This window comes from Nansenia antarctica (genome assembly GCF_963989245.1).
Source record: "Nansenia antarctica genome assembly, chromosome: 3".
NCBI lineage: Eukaryota > Metazoa > Chordata > Actinopteri > Argentiniformes > Microstomatidae > Nansenia > Nansenia antarctica.
Genome location: NC_137688.1, coordinates 66,076,654 through 66,089,243, shown reverse-complemented (window position 1 = coordinate 66,089,243; position 12,590 = coordinate 66,076,654). Strand labels below are relative to the sequence as shown.

General features: G+C 47.4%; 2 protein-coding genes across 2 annotated transcripts; both read right to left on the bottom strand.

Moving 5' to 3' along the window:
* Positions 1–2,600: 2,600 nt before the first annotated feature.
* LOC308152907 (histone H2B-like) lies at positions 2,601–2,975 on the bottom strand (the record flags this gene model as incomplete). The annotated part of the gene is made up of 1 exon (XM_080525979.1): positions 2,601–2,975. One exon carries the CDS (start codon positions 2,973–2,975, stop codon positions 2,601–2,603), a length of 375 nt encoding a protein of 124 aa, XP_080382105.1.
* A 668-nt stretch (positions 2,976–3,643) lies between these two features.
* LOC308152924 (histone H4) lies at positions 3,644–3,955 on the bottom strand (the record flags this gene model as incomplete). Its single annotated transcript, XM_080525996.1, has 1 exon — positions 3,644–3,955. One exon carries the CDS (start codon positions 3,953–3,955, stop codon positions 3,644–3,646), a length of 312 nt encoding a protein of 103 aa, XP_080382122.1.
* Between the last annotated feature and the right edge of the window lie 8,635 nt (positions 3,956–12,590).

Genomic DNA, 12,590 nt, shown 5'->3' with positions numbered 1-12,590 from the left:
CTGGTCTGTGGCTCATGTTGAATTACAATTCAATAAAACAGTACTATACAGACTAATCATATAAAAGACCAGTAAAGAAAAATGTCACCAAAACAGCAATAAAACTAAAATAAATCACAGATCACATTCATTAATTCAACAATCCATTTGTGCATAACATCACCGAATGAACTGAGTGAAACCATACGCCGCCCACCAGACAGCACGCAGGAGCGGTCCAGCAGAGTGATCCAGTAGAGTGGTCCCGGGTCAAGGTGAAGAGTTGACTTCAGGTCCACAGGTCACGGCACCAATGTGACGGGGTGTATCTTTTCATGAATCACTCTCAGCTGGATGGCTCACGTTCATTTATTCTGCAGAACAACAGTGCATCAATTTCTGCTTCATCAACGGAACGTGCAGGGTCATTGGTCTAATTTCGTCTCAGTGGTTAAGAATGCACTCAGACATATAGTAGTCACTCACACTACACAAATTATAACAATAATATAAAACAAAAATACAAAATGTGTAAACTACATACATCTTCACTTGTGTGATCGTATAGTGGTCTCCATTTGACAATAACAACAAGAAATCATGAACATCCAAATGCATGGAAAAACACAGCGCACTTGGGATACGCATGCGCACCACGTGCAAACATGGCCGCCACCTGACTGCTAGGTAAGCCACGAGCGTGGTGCAAACTAGCGAGGTGGAAAACCCAACCTCATACAATACAGTCTACTAACAGAACAACAGACATATAATAACACAACAATAATAATATTACCTGCAGAACAACAGTGCATCAATTTCTGCTTCATCAACGGAACGTGCAGGGTCATTGGTCTAATTTCTAAAATGATATTACACACGAACAGTCACATTAGCGTCATCAATGCTAACAACAGAAAACTCATTTTACCAAACTCGTGATATGTTCCAAACTAACATACTATGAATGGGAAACTCAAAACAGCTATCTTACTTATCAAACATTCAAATAAAACATAGGTACATTAATAATCTCTTAAATTATATGCGATCTCAGACCCTGCAGAAAACATGACCTTACCGTCTCAGTGGTTCAGAATGCACTGAGGGAGATCACGTTACGTCCCGTGCAAATGCACTGTCCAGCTATATTTACACAGCATCCGGGTCACGGACACAGCGTCCGGGTCACGGACACACCCCGGGTATACCACGTCATTATACCTATTTTATTATAATACCTATTTTAGCTATAATTAAACTTGACCTTTCTACTCCGTTACAAAGGCATATCGATAGATAAGTGGGCATGTATTGGCGGTAGTGGTAGGCTAACTTATTGATTGTACGAGATTATCCACATGTGAACGCCGTTTAAACCATTATTATATTCATGATCTATGTTTAAATCCACCTGTCCCGAGAAATTGGCCATGCGTATGTATGCAGTGTAGTCACTCATGTCCATTATATTAATACCGGAAACCGTTTTAGACGACTAGTGAGTACACTACTCCAGCAGTTGAAAGAAACAATGGCAGAGTGGAAAAACAAAAAAGGCGCGCAAAACTTCCGGCGCATTCAAGGACTGGAGTCTTTGAAAATTGGAACATCGAGTAATTGATACATATGGCTTATACAGGCTTATGTTATGTATGCTTTCTGCCTGTTTTTAACCCTCTGTGTCTTTCACTCTTGTATTATGTTTTATTTGTGTTTTCTTCCTTGTTATGTGAAGCACTTTGTGACCCTTGGTCTGGGAAAGGTACTGTATAAATACATTGTACTTACTTGTTACAATACACACAATCAGTACAGCATATACGTTCGACTGATTTGTAGCACGCGAGCTCAACTCACTATGGAATTGCTTTTTTTGATGGGGTGGGTGGCTCTTAAGAGCCTTTTGGGGTAAGTAATACAGACGAAAATCTGTTTACTTGGAGCTGGTGTACTTGGTCACGGCCTTGGTGCCCTCGGACACGGCGTGCTTGGCCAGCTCACCGGGGAGCAGCAGACGCACGGCGGTCTGATTCTCCCTGGAGGTGATGGTAGATCCACTTGTGAACGCCGTTTAAACTATTATTATATTTTATTATTTATTTTGAATCCACCTGTCCCGAGAAATTGGCCATGCGTATGTATGTAGTGTAGTCACTCCTGTCCATTATATTAATAGAGGAAACCGTTTTGGACAACTAGTGAGCAACAAACAAGTGAGGAACAAAACAGGCGCGCAAAACCTCCGGCGCGTTCAAGGACTGGAGTCTTTGAAAATTGTAACATCGAGTAATTGATACATATGCCTTATACATGCTTGTTATGTTATGTATACTTTCTGCCTGTTTTAACCTGCTGTGACTTTCACTCCTGTATTATGTTTTATTTGTGTTTCTACTTGTTATGTAAAGCACTTTGAGACCCTTGGTCTGGGAAAGGTGCTGTATAAATACTGTATAATTTTACTTACTTGTTACAATACACACAATCAGTACAGCATATAAATTCGACTGACTTGTAGCACGCGACGTCAACTCACTATGGAATTGCTTTCTTTTTTTGATAGGGTGGGTGGCTCTTAAAAGAGCCTTTTGGGGTAAGTAATACAGACGAAAATCGGTTTACTTGGAGCTGGTGTATTTGGTTACGGCCTTGGTGCCCTCGGACACGGCGTGCTTGGCCAGCTCACCGGGGAGCAGCAGACGCACGGCGGTCTGGATCTCCCTGGAGGTGATGGTACGACGCTTGTTGTAGTGGGCCAGGCGAGAAGACTCACCGGCGATGCGCTCGAAGATGTCGTTGACAAAGGAGTTCATGATTCCCATGGCCTTGGAGGAGATGCCGGTGTCTGGGTGGACCTGCTTCAGGACCTTGTACACGTAGATGGCGTAGCTCTCCTTCCTGGACTTTCTTCGCTTCTTGCCGGTTTTGGTGGCGGTCTTGGAGACGGCTTTCTTGGAGCCCTTCTTGGGCGCAGGCTTCGCAGGCTCAGGCATGTTGATAGTGGCTCGTTACTTCTTAGAAACGAATGAAGAGGCGGCAAACGCACACCCGAAATATAAAGGTGGGGCTATGCAAATTAGGGGGCTGCTGACTTCCACTTCCAAAGCTCTAGCCTGCCTCGCGGGTAAATACATTATCTGCGCACGCGCGAGCTCCTCCCCCCCACCCCTTCCTTACTTTTTCACTCTGCTGTCGGGTTGCCTTGTTTCCGATGGCGATATGAACATGAAAACGTCAAGAGGAAGATTGAGAATGATATACATAGAACACCAAGTCCCCCAAACTCCCAACCAGCCTAGCGATTACTACCAGGAATTGTCCTTTTGGGATGGTACAAGGGCATGCATTATTATTATCACTAGATGCGCAATAGAAAAAGGGGCTGCACTGTGTTGTGTGCGTAATAATCCATAATAACCATTTTCTTTCTAGAGTGCACATGTGGGATGGTCATTTCTAGTCGTGGAATGCCAAGACTACGCATTTACTTGCGTTGACATTGATTTGGCAACGTATGTTTTTCTCATGACAGCTATACCCGTTGAATGTACAGGCCAGACAAAATGTGTTATAACAATGGAATCAACTCTCTTGTGTGGAGATGGGTGGCTCTTAAAAGAGCCGTTGTTCTTTGTAGGGGGTGGTTGAGTGTACGAATAGTTTAGCCGCCGAAGCCGTACAGAGTACGTCCCTGGCGTTTCAGAGCGTATACAACATCCATGGCGGTGACGGTCTTCCTCTTGGCGTGCTCGGTGTAGGTGACGGCGTCACGGATCACGTTCTCCAGGAAGACCTTCAACACACCGCGGGTCTCTTCATAGATCAGGCCAGATATGCGCTTCACACCCCCACGGCGAGCCAAGCGGCGGATAGCGGGCTTCGTGATTCCCTGGATGTTATCACGGAGAACCTTGCGATGACGCTTGGCGCCTCCTTTTCCGAGTCCCTTTCCTCCTTTACCTCTTCCAGACATGTTGAGTTCAGTACGATTATGACTTCGATGAAGTTGTGGGGTGAATTTATCTCAGCTACGAGGACGTGATTGAGACCAGGCTGTACAGGAAGCGCGCGCTATCGCTTGCCTCTTTTTTTCTTGTGGGGAATTTTTGTAGAGGGAGGAGCTTCTACTAGGGACAACGTTTGGCATTACGGGCATTATTGAAGCAAAAGGACATCGCGCACACACACACACACACACACACACACACACACACACACACACACACACACACACACACACACACACACACACACACTCACAATCAGTAAAATAACATAACATTAATCAAGATGTTTGGAATGGTCTGATAAGATTGACTCCTTACAACAGCACATGGTCAAATTTAGACACTATTATGACTGCAACCATTTCAATCTTTTAGCGATGTTGTAGTAGGAAATGTAGGCTCAACTGATCTATTTTGTGGAGCTCTGCCCCATAGGAGAGCTCTGCTCCTATTGGTTTACTCCTATAGGTAGCCAATGACTGAATTATTTATTGATTTATTCAGGGGGGGTGAGAGAGACTGTTTTGCCTTGCCCGGTAAAGACAAGGGCACTCTGAGAGGAGATTGCGAATCTGCTGGCAAAGGGTGCAATGGTCCTAGTCCCCATGGACCAGTGGTTTGTACTCCCCCTCAATCTGCTGGAGCTTGAGGCAGTCAGACTGATTGCTCAGCTCAACAGCTAAAAAAAAACACTTCCCACCTACACTTAATTTCCCGCCTATTTGCACACGCCTTATATGGCTCTCCCACTCTATCTCTCCTCCCAAAATGAGAGAGAGATAGATATGTACTAATTAAAAGTCACTCAGACCAGTTGCACCCTGGAGTCATCCTTAACTAGCCTAAACCTGTCATAGCTGACCACAGTGATAACTGTCGTGTTTCGTAAGTAAACGCGTGAGACAACTGTTAACTATATACCACGTACTTTATTAACCATCCAGTTCCACCATTCATCCCACTCTGCCCGCTTTCCCACTGCGCATGCTCTCCCCTGTCTCCCCAACTCATTCCCATTGGTCTACAGCATAAGCGTCACACCATATATTAACATAACACCACATCTCCCCTTTCTAGAGACAAAGGGTAGACTGCCTTTGCCTCGTCAGACCTTAGAGGATTATTCTGCCTCTTTTGTTGTAAAGGTCTGTCCCTGTGTACATCCTGAACATACGTTACTATAGCGGTTTGATCCATAAATCTCAAAACTAACAGGGCTACTAAAAGTGCTCAAACTAGACCCCATCCAACGTAACATGGAATAACTTTTCCTTAAATACAACAGTAACATTACCCATATACTCCTTTTTTTTTTTTTTTTTTTTTGGGTAAACACTTATACAAACACTTGTCCACATGTCTCAGTTACATGTCAAACCTCCTAGGTTTAACCACTGCTCTCCCCCCCCTTGTTCTGAGCGTGGGAGTCTCTGCAGGTGGGGCCTGTGTTCCGACTGCAGGTGACATGGGAGCCTGCCCAGGGGTCGGGTCTGGGGCCGGCTCCGGGGCTTGTTGCTGCGGCGGGGAGCCCCTGTCTTGTGTAGGTGTGTGTAGGGGTATCAGATGCTGTCGGTTGCGTCTCACCACCCCCTGGGGCAGGCCCACCAGGTAGGACCTCGGAGTAGAGTGGTTTCGGAGCACAGTTCCCGACGTCTTAGCATCCGTGACCCATACCTGCTCTCCCGAAGACAGGTCACAGAGGGGTCTTGCACGGTGTCGCCGGTTGTAGTTTACCGCATCCGACCTCCCTTTCACCTCCTCTTTCTGCGCGAACGCGTCGCTGTCCGGCAGTGTAGGGACCAGTCGAGAGGGCAGCACTGGCACCGTGGTGCGCAGACGTCGGCCCATGAGGAGCTGGGCCGGGCTGTACCCACTCTGAAGGGGTGTGGCTCGGTAGGCGAGTAGAGCCAGGTAGGGGTCGCTCGCTTTTTTCAGGAGGTTTTTCATAGTCTGGACTGCCCTTTCTGCTTCACCATTACTCTGTGGAAACCTTGGGCTGCTGGTGATGTGTCTGAACCCGTACGCAGCAGCAAAGGAGGTGAAGGCTTGACCAGAAAACTGAGGCCCATTATCTGACATCAGGACCTCCGGGATGCCATGGCGGGCAAACATGGACTTCAGATGTACAATAATGTCAGTGGACCTGGTGTGAGACAATTGGGCAATCTCAACATACCTGGAGAAGTAATCGACGACGAGTAGGTATGTGTCTTTTCCCAGGACGAACAGGTCGGCCCCCAACTTCTGCCATGGTCTTTCAGGGCACTCTGACGGCATGAGAGGTTCTCTGGGATTCTGTCGCTCCTGAATGCATGCCCTGCAATTGAGCACCATTTCATTTACCTGTTGGCTGAGTCCAGGCCACCACACAGACTGGCGGGCACGCTCCTTGCACTTCACAACACCTTGGTGTCCTTCGTGTAGTCTGACCAGCACGTCGTTCCTCATTACTGAAGGTATCACCAGTCGTGTGCCTTTCAGCAGTAGACCGTCTTCCACTGTGAGCGTAGCTTGCTCCCGCCAGTAGCTCTTCAGCACAGGTTCCTGGCTTGCGTGGTCAGGCCATCCCTCTGTGCACAGCATCATAACACGTGAGCAGACACTGTCAGCATTTAGCTCCTTCCTCAGGTTTTCCATATATGAGGCACCAACGGGTAGATTGTCCATTACACAGTCCACATATATATTGGTGCTCTCCATTAGCTCCTCTTCTGATGTAGACCTGGATCTTGTCACTGGGGAGCGCGACAGCGTGTCTGCTGTCCAGAGTGATTTTCCTGGCACGTGCACGATAGAATATGAGTAGCGCATCAACCGCATCCTGAAACGCTGGATTCTTGGCGGCAGAAGATCCAGGGCTTGGCCTCCCAGTAAGCTGAGAAGGGGTTTATGGACGGTCTCCAGGCAGAAGTGTTTTCCTATGAGGAAATCCTGGAACCGTTCGCAGGCCCATGTGAGGCCCAGGGCCTCCTTCTCGATCTGTGCGTATCGTTGTTCTGTGGGAGTGAGGGACCGAGACGCGTAAGCCACAGGCTTCCATTCAACCCCCCACCTCTGGAGCAGAACACCTCCCAAGCCGAACGAGGATGCGTCGGCTGACACTTTGGTGTCTCTCTTTTGATCATAGACCGCCAGCACTGGAGGAGAGGACAGGGCTTCCTTCAGTGTTCTGAATGCTGTCACCTGGGCCACGTCCCAGGCCCAGCTGTTTCTTTTCGAGAGAAGGTCACGGAGCGGCTTGTCCTTTTCTGCTAACTGGGGAATGAATTTTCCCAGTTGATTGACCATTCCAAGAAAGCTTCGCAGCTCGCTGACGTTTGCGGGCTCCTTCATCTCCATGATGGCCTCCGTCTTCCTCGGATCTGGGCGGACCCCTGTAGCCGTGACGATCTGGCCCAGGAAGACCACCTCACTCTTTGAGAGTTCACATTTGTCCATATTCAGGGTGATGTGGGCCCTTTCCACCCTTTGCAGTACTGCGTGGAGTCGAGTATCGTGCTCTTCCTGATCCCGCCCCCACACCAGCAGGTCATCGATGTGGCATATCACACCTTCCAGCCCCTCGGTTACCTCCGCCATCATGCACTGAAAATGTTCAGGTGCTGAGGCAATTCCGAAAGGAAGGCGGTTGAAATGAAACCTTCCGAATGGGGTGATGAACGTAGTGTACTTGGCTGATTCTGCTGCAAGTGGAACCTGCCAAAACCCCATGTTTGCGTCCAGTTTACTGAAAACCTTTGCTCCGGCAAGCATCCCGAGGCTCTGCTCTATCGACGGCAGAATGTACTTCTCCCTGCATACAAACTCGTTCAAGCCGGTCAGATCCACACATAGACGCACTGATTTACCGTCCTTTTTGGGGACGACCACCATGGCGGCGCACCAGTCGGTTGGCTCTTCCACGCGGCTGATGACACCCAGGTTCTCCATGCGCTGGAGCTCATCTCTGACTTTCCCCATCATAGGCAGCGGAATCCTCCTGGGGGTTTTCAAGGAAAATGGCACAGCACCCGGTTTGAGTTTTATGGTGTATGCTTGTTGTACCTCACCCAGGCCACTGCACAGCTTGGGGTAGGTCGTCTTGAGGGTCTCCATGTCTATGCTGTTGACACGGAGGAGTAAGCCCAGGGCTACGATGGCTGGCCTCCCAAGCAAAGGCGTGCTCAGGTTATTCACCACATAGACCTTCTCCGTGGTCTGCTTGCCTCCTCTCCCCAGCTGCAGCTTGGTGAACCCTGCCACGTCCAGCGGCATTCGTCCTGGACCAAACAAAGGTTTCTCTGCTTTGTGGAGAATGGGTGGCTGTGTGTTAGAAAACATGTTAGCAAAAACAGCCTGTGACACAACAGTGACATCGGCTCCAGTATCGAGCTTGAAGGTGACCTGTTTTCCCATCACTTCTATTTCTACATTCCATGTATCAGCCTCAGACGTCACAGAACCAAGGAACCAGCCCTCCACCTCTTCTTCAATACCGTGCACAGCTTTACCTGCAAGGCACACACGCTTGTAGTGACCCATTTTTCCACAGGAGTGACACTTCACCTCGTTGGCAGGACACTCCAGCTTGGGGTGTGGCGCGCCACCACATTTGTAGCACTGGGAGCTGCTCTGGCTGCTGTGTGCCTTTGCTCCAAAGCTCTTATACATGTTAGGTTTGGGCTTTTCCTTTGGCCTCCCTTTAAACACTCTGTCTACAGAGCTGACGTCCATCTGCACTGCACTACTGCTGCTGTCACTCCTCAGTGTGCTTTGCTGCTTTTTGATCTCCTCTGATTGTCTCGCCATGTTGATAGCTTTTTCTAAGTCCAAGTCTTTTTCCATTTGCATGCGTTCTGAGAGCCGCAAGTCTGCCAGCCCTACCACTAACCTATCCCTGATCAGTTCATCATGCAATTGTCCATAATTGCAGTGCTCTGCCAATGCATACAAGGCAGTGACAAATGCATCCACGGTCTCATTTGCTTCCTGTTTGCGCATGTTAAATCGCGCACGTTCGTACACAATGTTCTTTTTCACTACAAAGAAGGATTGAAAGCCATCCCTCACTTTACTGTACAGATGCAGGTCTCCCTCGCTGAGTTTCAAACCCCTCAAAACATCGTCGGCCTCATCTCCCATACAATAAATCAAAGTGTTCACCTGATTATCATCAGAGCTGGCGGCTAGATTGCTTGCCTGTCGGAACCTCTCAAATCTCCGTATCCACTTTGTCCACTCGAGCGGCTTAGAAAAATCAAAAGGCTCCGGCGGCTGAATGTTGAACGTCGCATTTGTAGTAGCCATTCTGCTAGCTTCCTCTTCCTCTTGCGGCACGTTGTCGTTAGCCAGCTGCTCGCCTTCTTGTCCGCTAGCCAGCTCGCCGTCAGCATGTAACGTGGAATCGCTCATACAGCCTGTCGATTAGGCACATCTCTGTACTGATTTAGTTCAACAGCACTTCTGACACCATGTCGTGTTTCGTAAGTAAACGCGTGAGACAACTGTTAACTATATACCACGTACTTTATTAACCATCCAGTTCCACCATTCATCCCACTCTGCCCGCTTTCCCACTGCGCATGCTCTCCCCTGTCTCCCCAACTCATTCCCATTGGTCTACAGCATAAGCGTCACACCATATATTAACATAACACCACAATAACCACTGGTGATAACATTTTTGGGTGGGGCACAGGTTATGGGGGCATGCTCCACGGGGAACAATATCAACTTTAAAATCTGGATTTACAGTCGATTTTAGCATGAGAATATATATAACTTAATTATTTGTATATATAACTTATTAAAGGTGACGGCTCCTGGTGTTTCCGGACACCTCTCGGAAATGAGAAAGACGTCAAATTCGTCTTCTGAGTATTTCTTACATAAAACTCAGATTGTCGTTTTTTTAGCTAACATTCAACTCGAAGATGTGAAGTACCCACTCGTTATTTTTCCGAACAGTTTTACGTTCATTAAATAAGTGTAATCTATAACACAATAACTTCGTTTCTTGTTGTTTTTTGCGAACAGGGGCGGGGGCGGGCTAAACAGGGGCGGGGGCGGGCTAAAATCCCATTTCGCTTCCATTTTGGTATGATTGGCTGTTGAGCTCGACTGAGGTAGCCAATAGCTGAGCGAGGGGTGGGATAACAATGTTTACATTCCTGAAGTCAGTGCAATTTTTTTCTGAGAATGGACGCCCAAACGCTTGCTGACGCGATCAACAACATTTCTGCTGCCGGTTTGAAGATCGACAATGGAGAATTTATGACTTCGTACATCAACGATTTCATGCATGGACATTGCTCAGCTTCAGAGTCGGAAGACAGCGAAAACGAGGACACTGATCCAGAAACTGATGATCCCAACAACGAATGGTCTGACGACGACGCTGAGAATAATCAGCTAGAGACAGAATTGGACTTCATAAGACGATTTGATTGCAATTGCCAGCGGAGACGGAAAGATACATCTCAACCCAAAATATCTTGCAGTACAAGATTGTCTCCAGAATTCATTCGTGATACTCAGTTAGATTTTTTGTCGTTATCAAAAGAAAACCGAGACATGCTTGTAATTGGAACGCTGTTGAACACAATGAATCGTTCTGGAATGACTGAAGGATTAAAGAGGGTCCCTAGGAAAAGGAAATTTACTAGGACCACATACGGATTTCAAGGGATCACCGTATGCCGCAACACATTCCGCTTTGTACTCGGGTGAGTTTGTGCTTTAAAACTGTTTGTTTGTTAGCCGTGTTAGCATTCGCTAGCTAGCATTCCGTTAGCTAGCATCGTTCTATTGTTCCCGATTGGGTTGGGCTAGCCGCATTAGCTTTCTGTACGTATGCTGTTCTGCTGTGTTGATACATCTAGCTAACTAACTGTTTGATTTTTTTCTGTTTAGGATCAGCAACACGCTCCTCAATTCCATTTGCCAATCCTACAAGGAAAATGGGCTAGTACCACGCGTGAGGAAGAAGTGTCCACGAACAAACAAAAACTTTCTCCAGAAAAAGGACTGCAATAGGGTCAAAAAGTTCATCCGAAACTACGCAGAAGATCACGCCATTGTTCTACCGGGCCGTCATCCTGGGCACCGAAACTACAGTGCAAAGCTACTCCCATCTAATGTCTGCAAAGCCACAGTCTACCGTCTCTACAGTGATGCTCTGCAAAAACGTGGTATGTAAACATTGTGTTAAACTCGTGTTCAGTAGAATTGTAATGTGATCTATTATCTTTCTTTAAAGAACCTTTCAGCTCTAAAAGAGGAGATCAGGGAAGTCTTGCTTACCCGACTGTAGCTGTAATACTGTAATACCAAGGTGTAGACAGACACACAGACACACAGAGACACACAGGGATGTAGACAGTAACACACACACACACACACACACACACACACACACAGACACACACAGGGATGTAGACAGTAACACACACACACACACACACAGACACACACAGGGATGTAGACAGTAACACACACACAGACACACAGACTCACAGACACACAGCTCTGTGTCCCCGTCCCACGCAACAAAGCCCCACAGAGTCCTCCTGTCTCAATCTCCCTGCAGTGTCCAAATCTAGTCGAAATGGGAGGGAGAGAGAGAGAGGGAGAGAGAGGGATAGAGAGAGGGGATAGAGAATATACACACATGCAGAGACACACAGACACTGTGATTTATATCTTCTGCTGTCTAGCATCCATAGGGAGGGGCACTAGTCTGGACATACACACATGCAGAGACATACTACACACAGACACACACACACACACACACACACACAGACACATGTGTGTGTAAGGCCACTAGAAGTCATGTTTAGTGTGTGTAAGGCTGCTAGAAGTCATGTTTAGTGTGTGTAAGGCTACTACTGTATGTTGTGTTTGTGTGGGTAAATATGTACAGCTGTCATACTCATAACATAATTTCTTTCTTTGCAGAGCAACGTGTTGTTAGTTTGAACAGCTTCCGAAGGCTGTGGAAGACCTTGGTCCCTCACATAACAAGCACCAAACCCCAGAACAAGGCACCTCAGAACAAGGCACCTCAGAAAAAGGCACCTCGGAACAAGACTGTCCGTTTGTAGTGGCAGGAGAAACACGCTGGAGGAATGCAGGAATTGCACACTACCTGACTACTTGAGAAATTAAGATTCATTACAGGCTGTAAACCCCTTATACATCACTGTGTGCTATACTCCCTGGTTAACTGGTCATCTCTCTCTATCCGCCGAACCCTTCACTGGTATACTTTCATTTACAAATCCATCCTTGGTCTGCTCCCCTCCTACCTTTCTAACCACTTGTCACGCAAGCAATCTGTCTACGGCCTTCGCACACAGGACATCATCACATACTCCATCCCCTTGGTCCGGACCATGAAAGGCAAAAGGGCGTTCTCATTTGCAGCCCCTTCCTCTTGGAATTCATTACAGCAGAGTCTGAAACTGTCTCAGCTGATCCCTCTCTCCAGTTTCAAGCTCTTCAAACTGAGAGGCATACAGTGCGAGTCCATGATCTGTTCTTGCTATTAAGTTGACCCTCCCTTTTGCCCATTACTGACCCCTCCCTGTCCCTAGATCTTTAACTGCCTAGTTTTAGGTT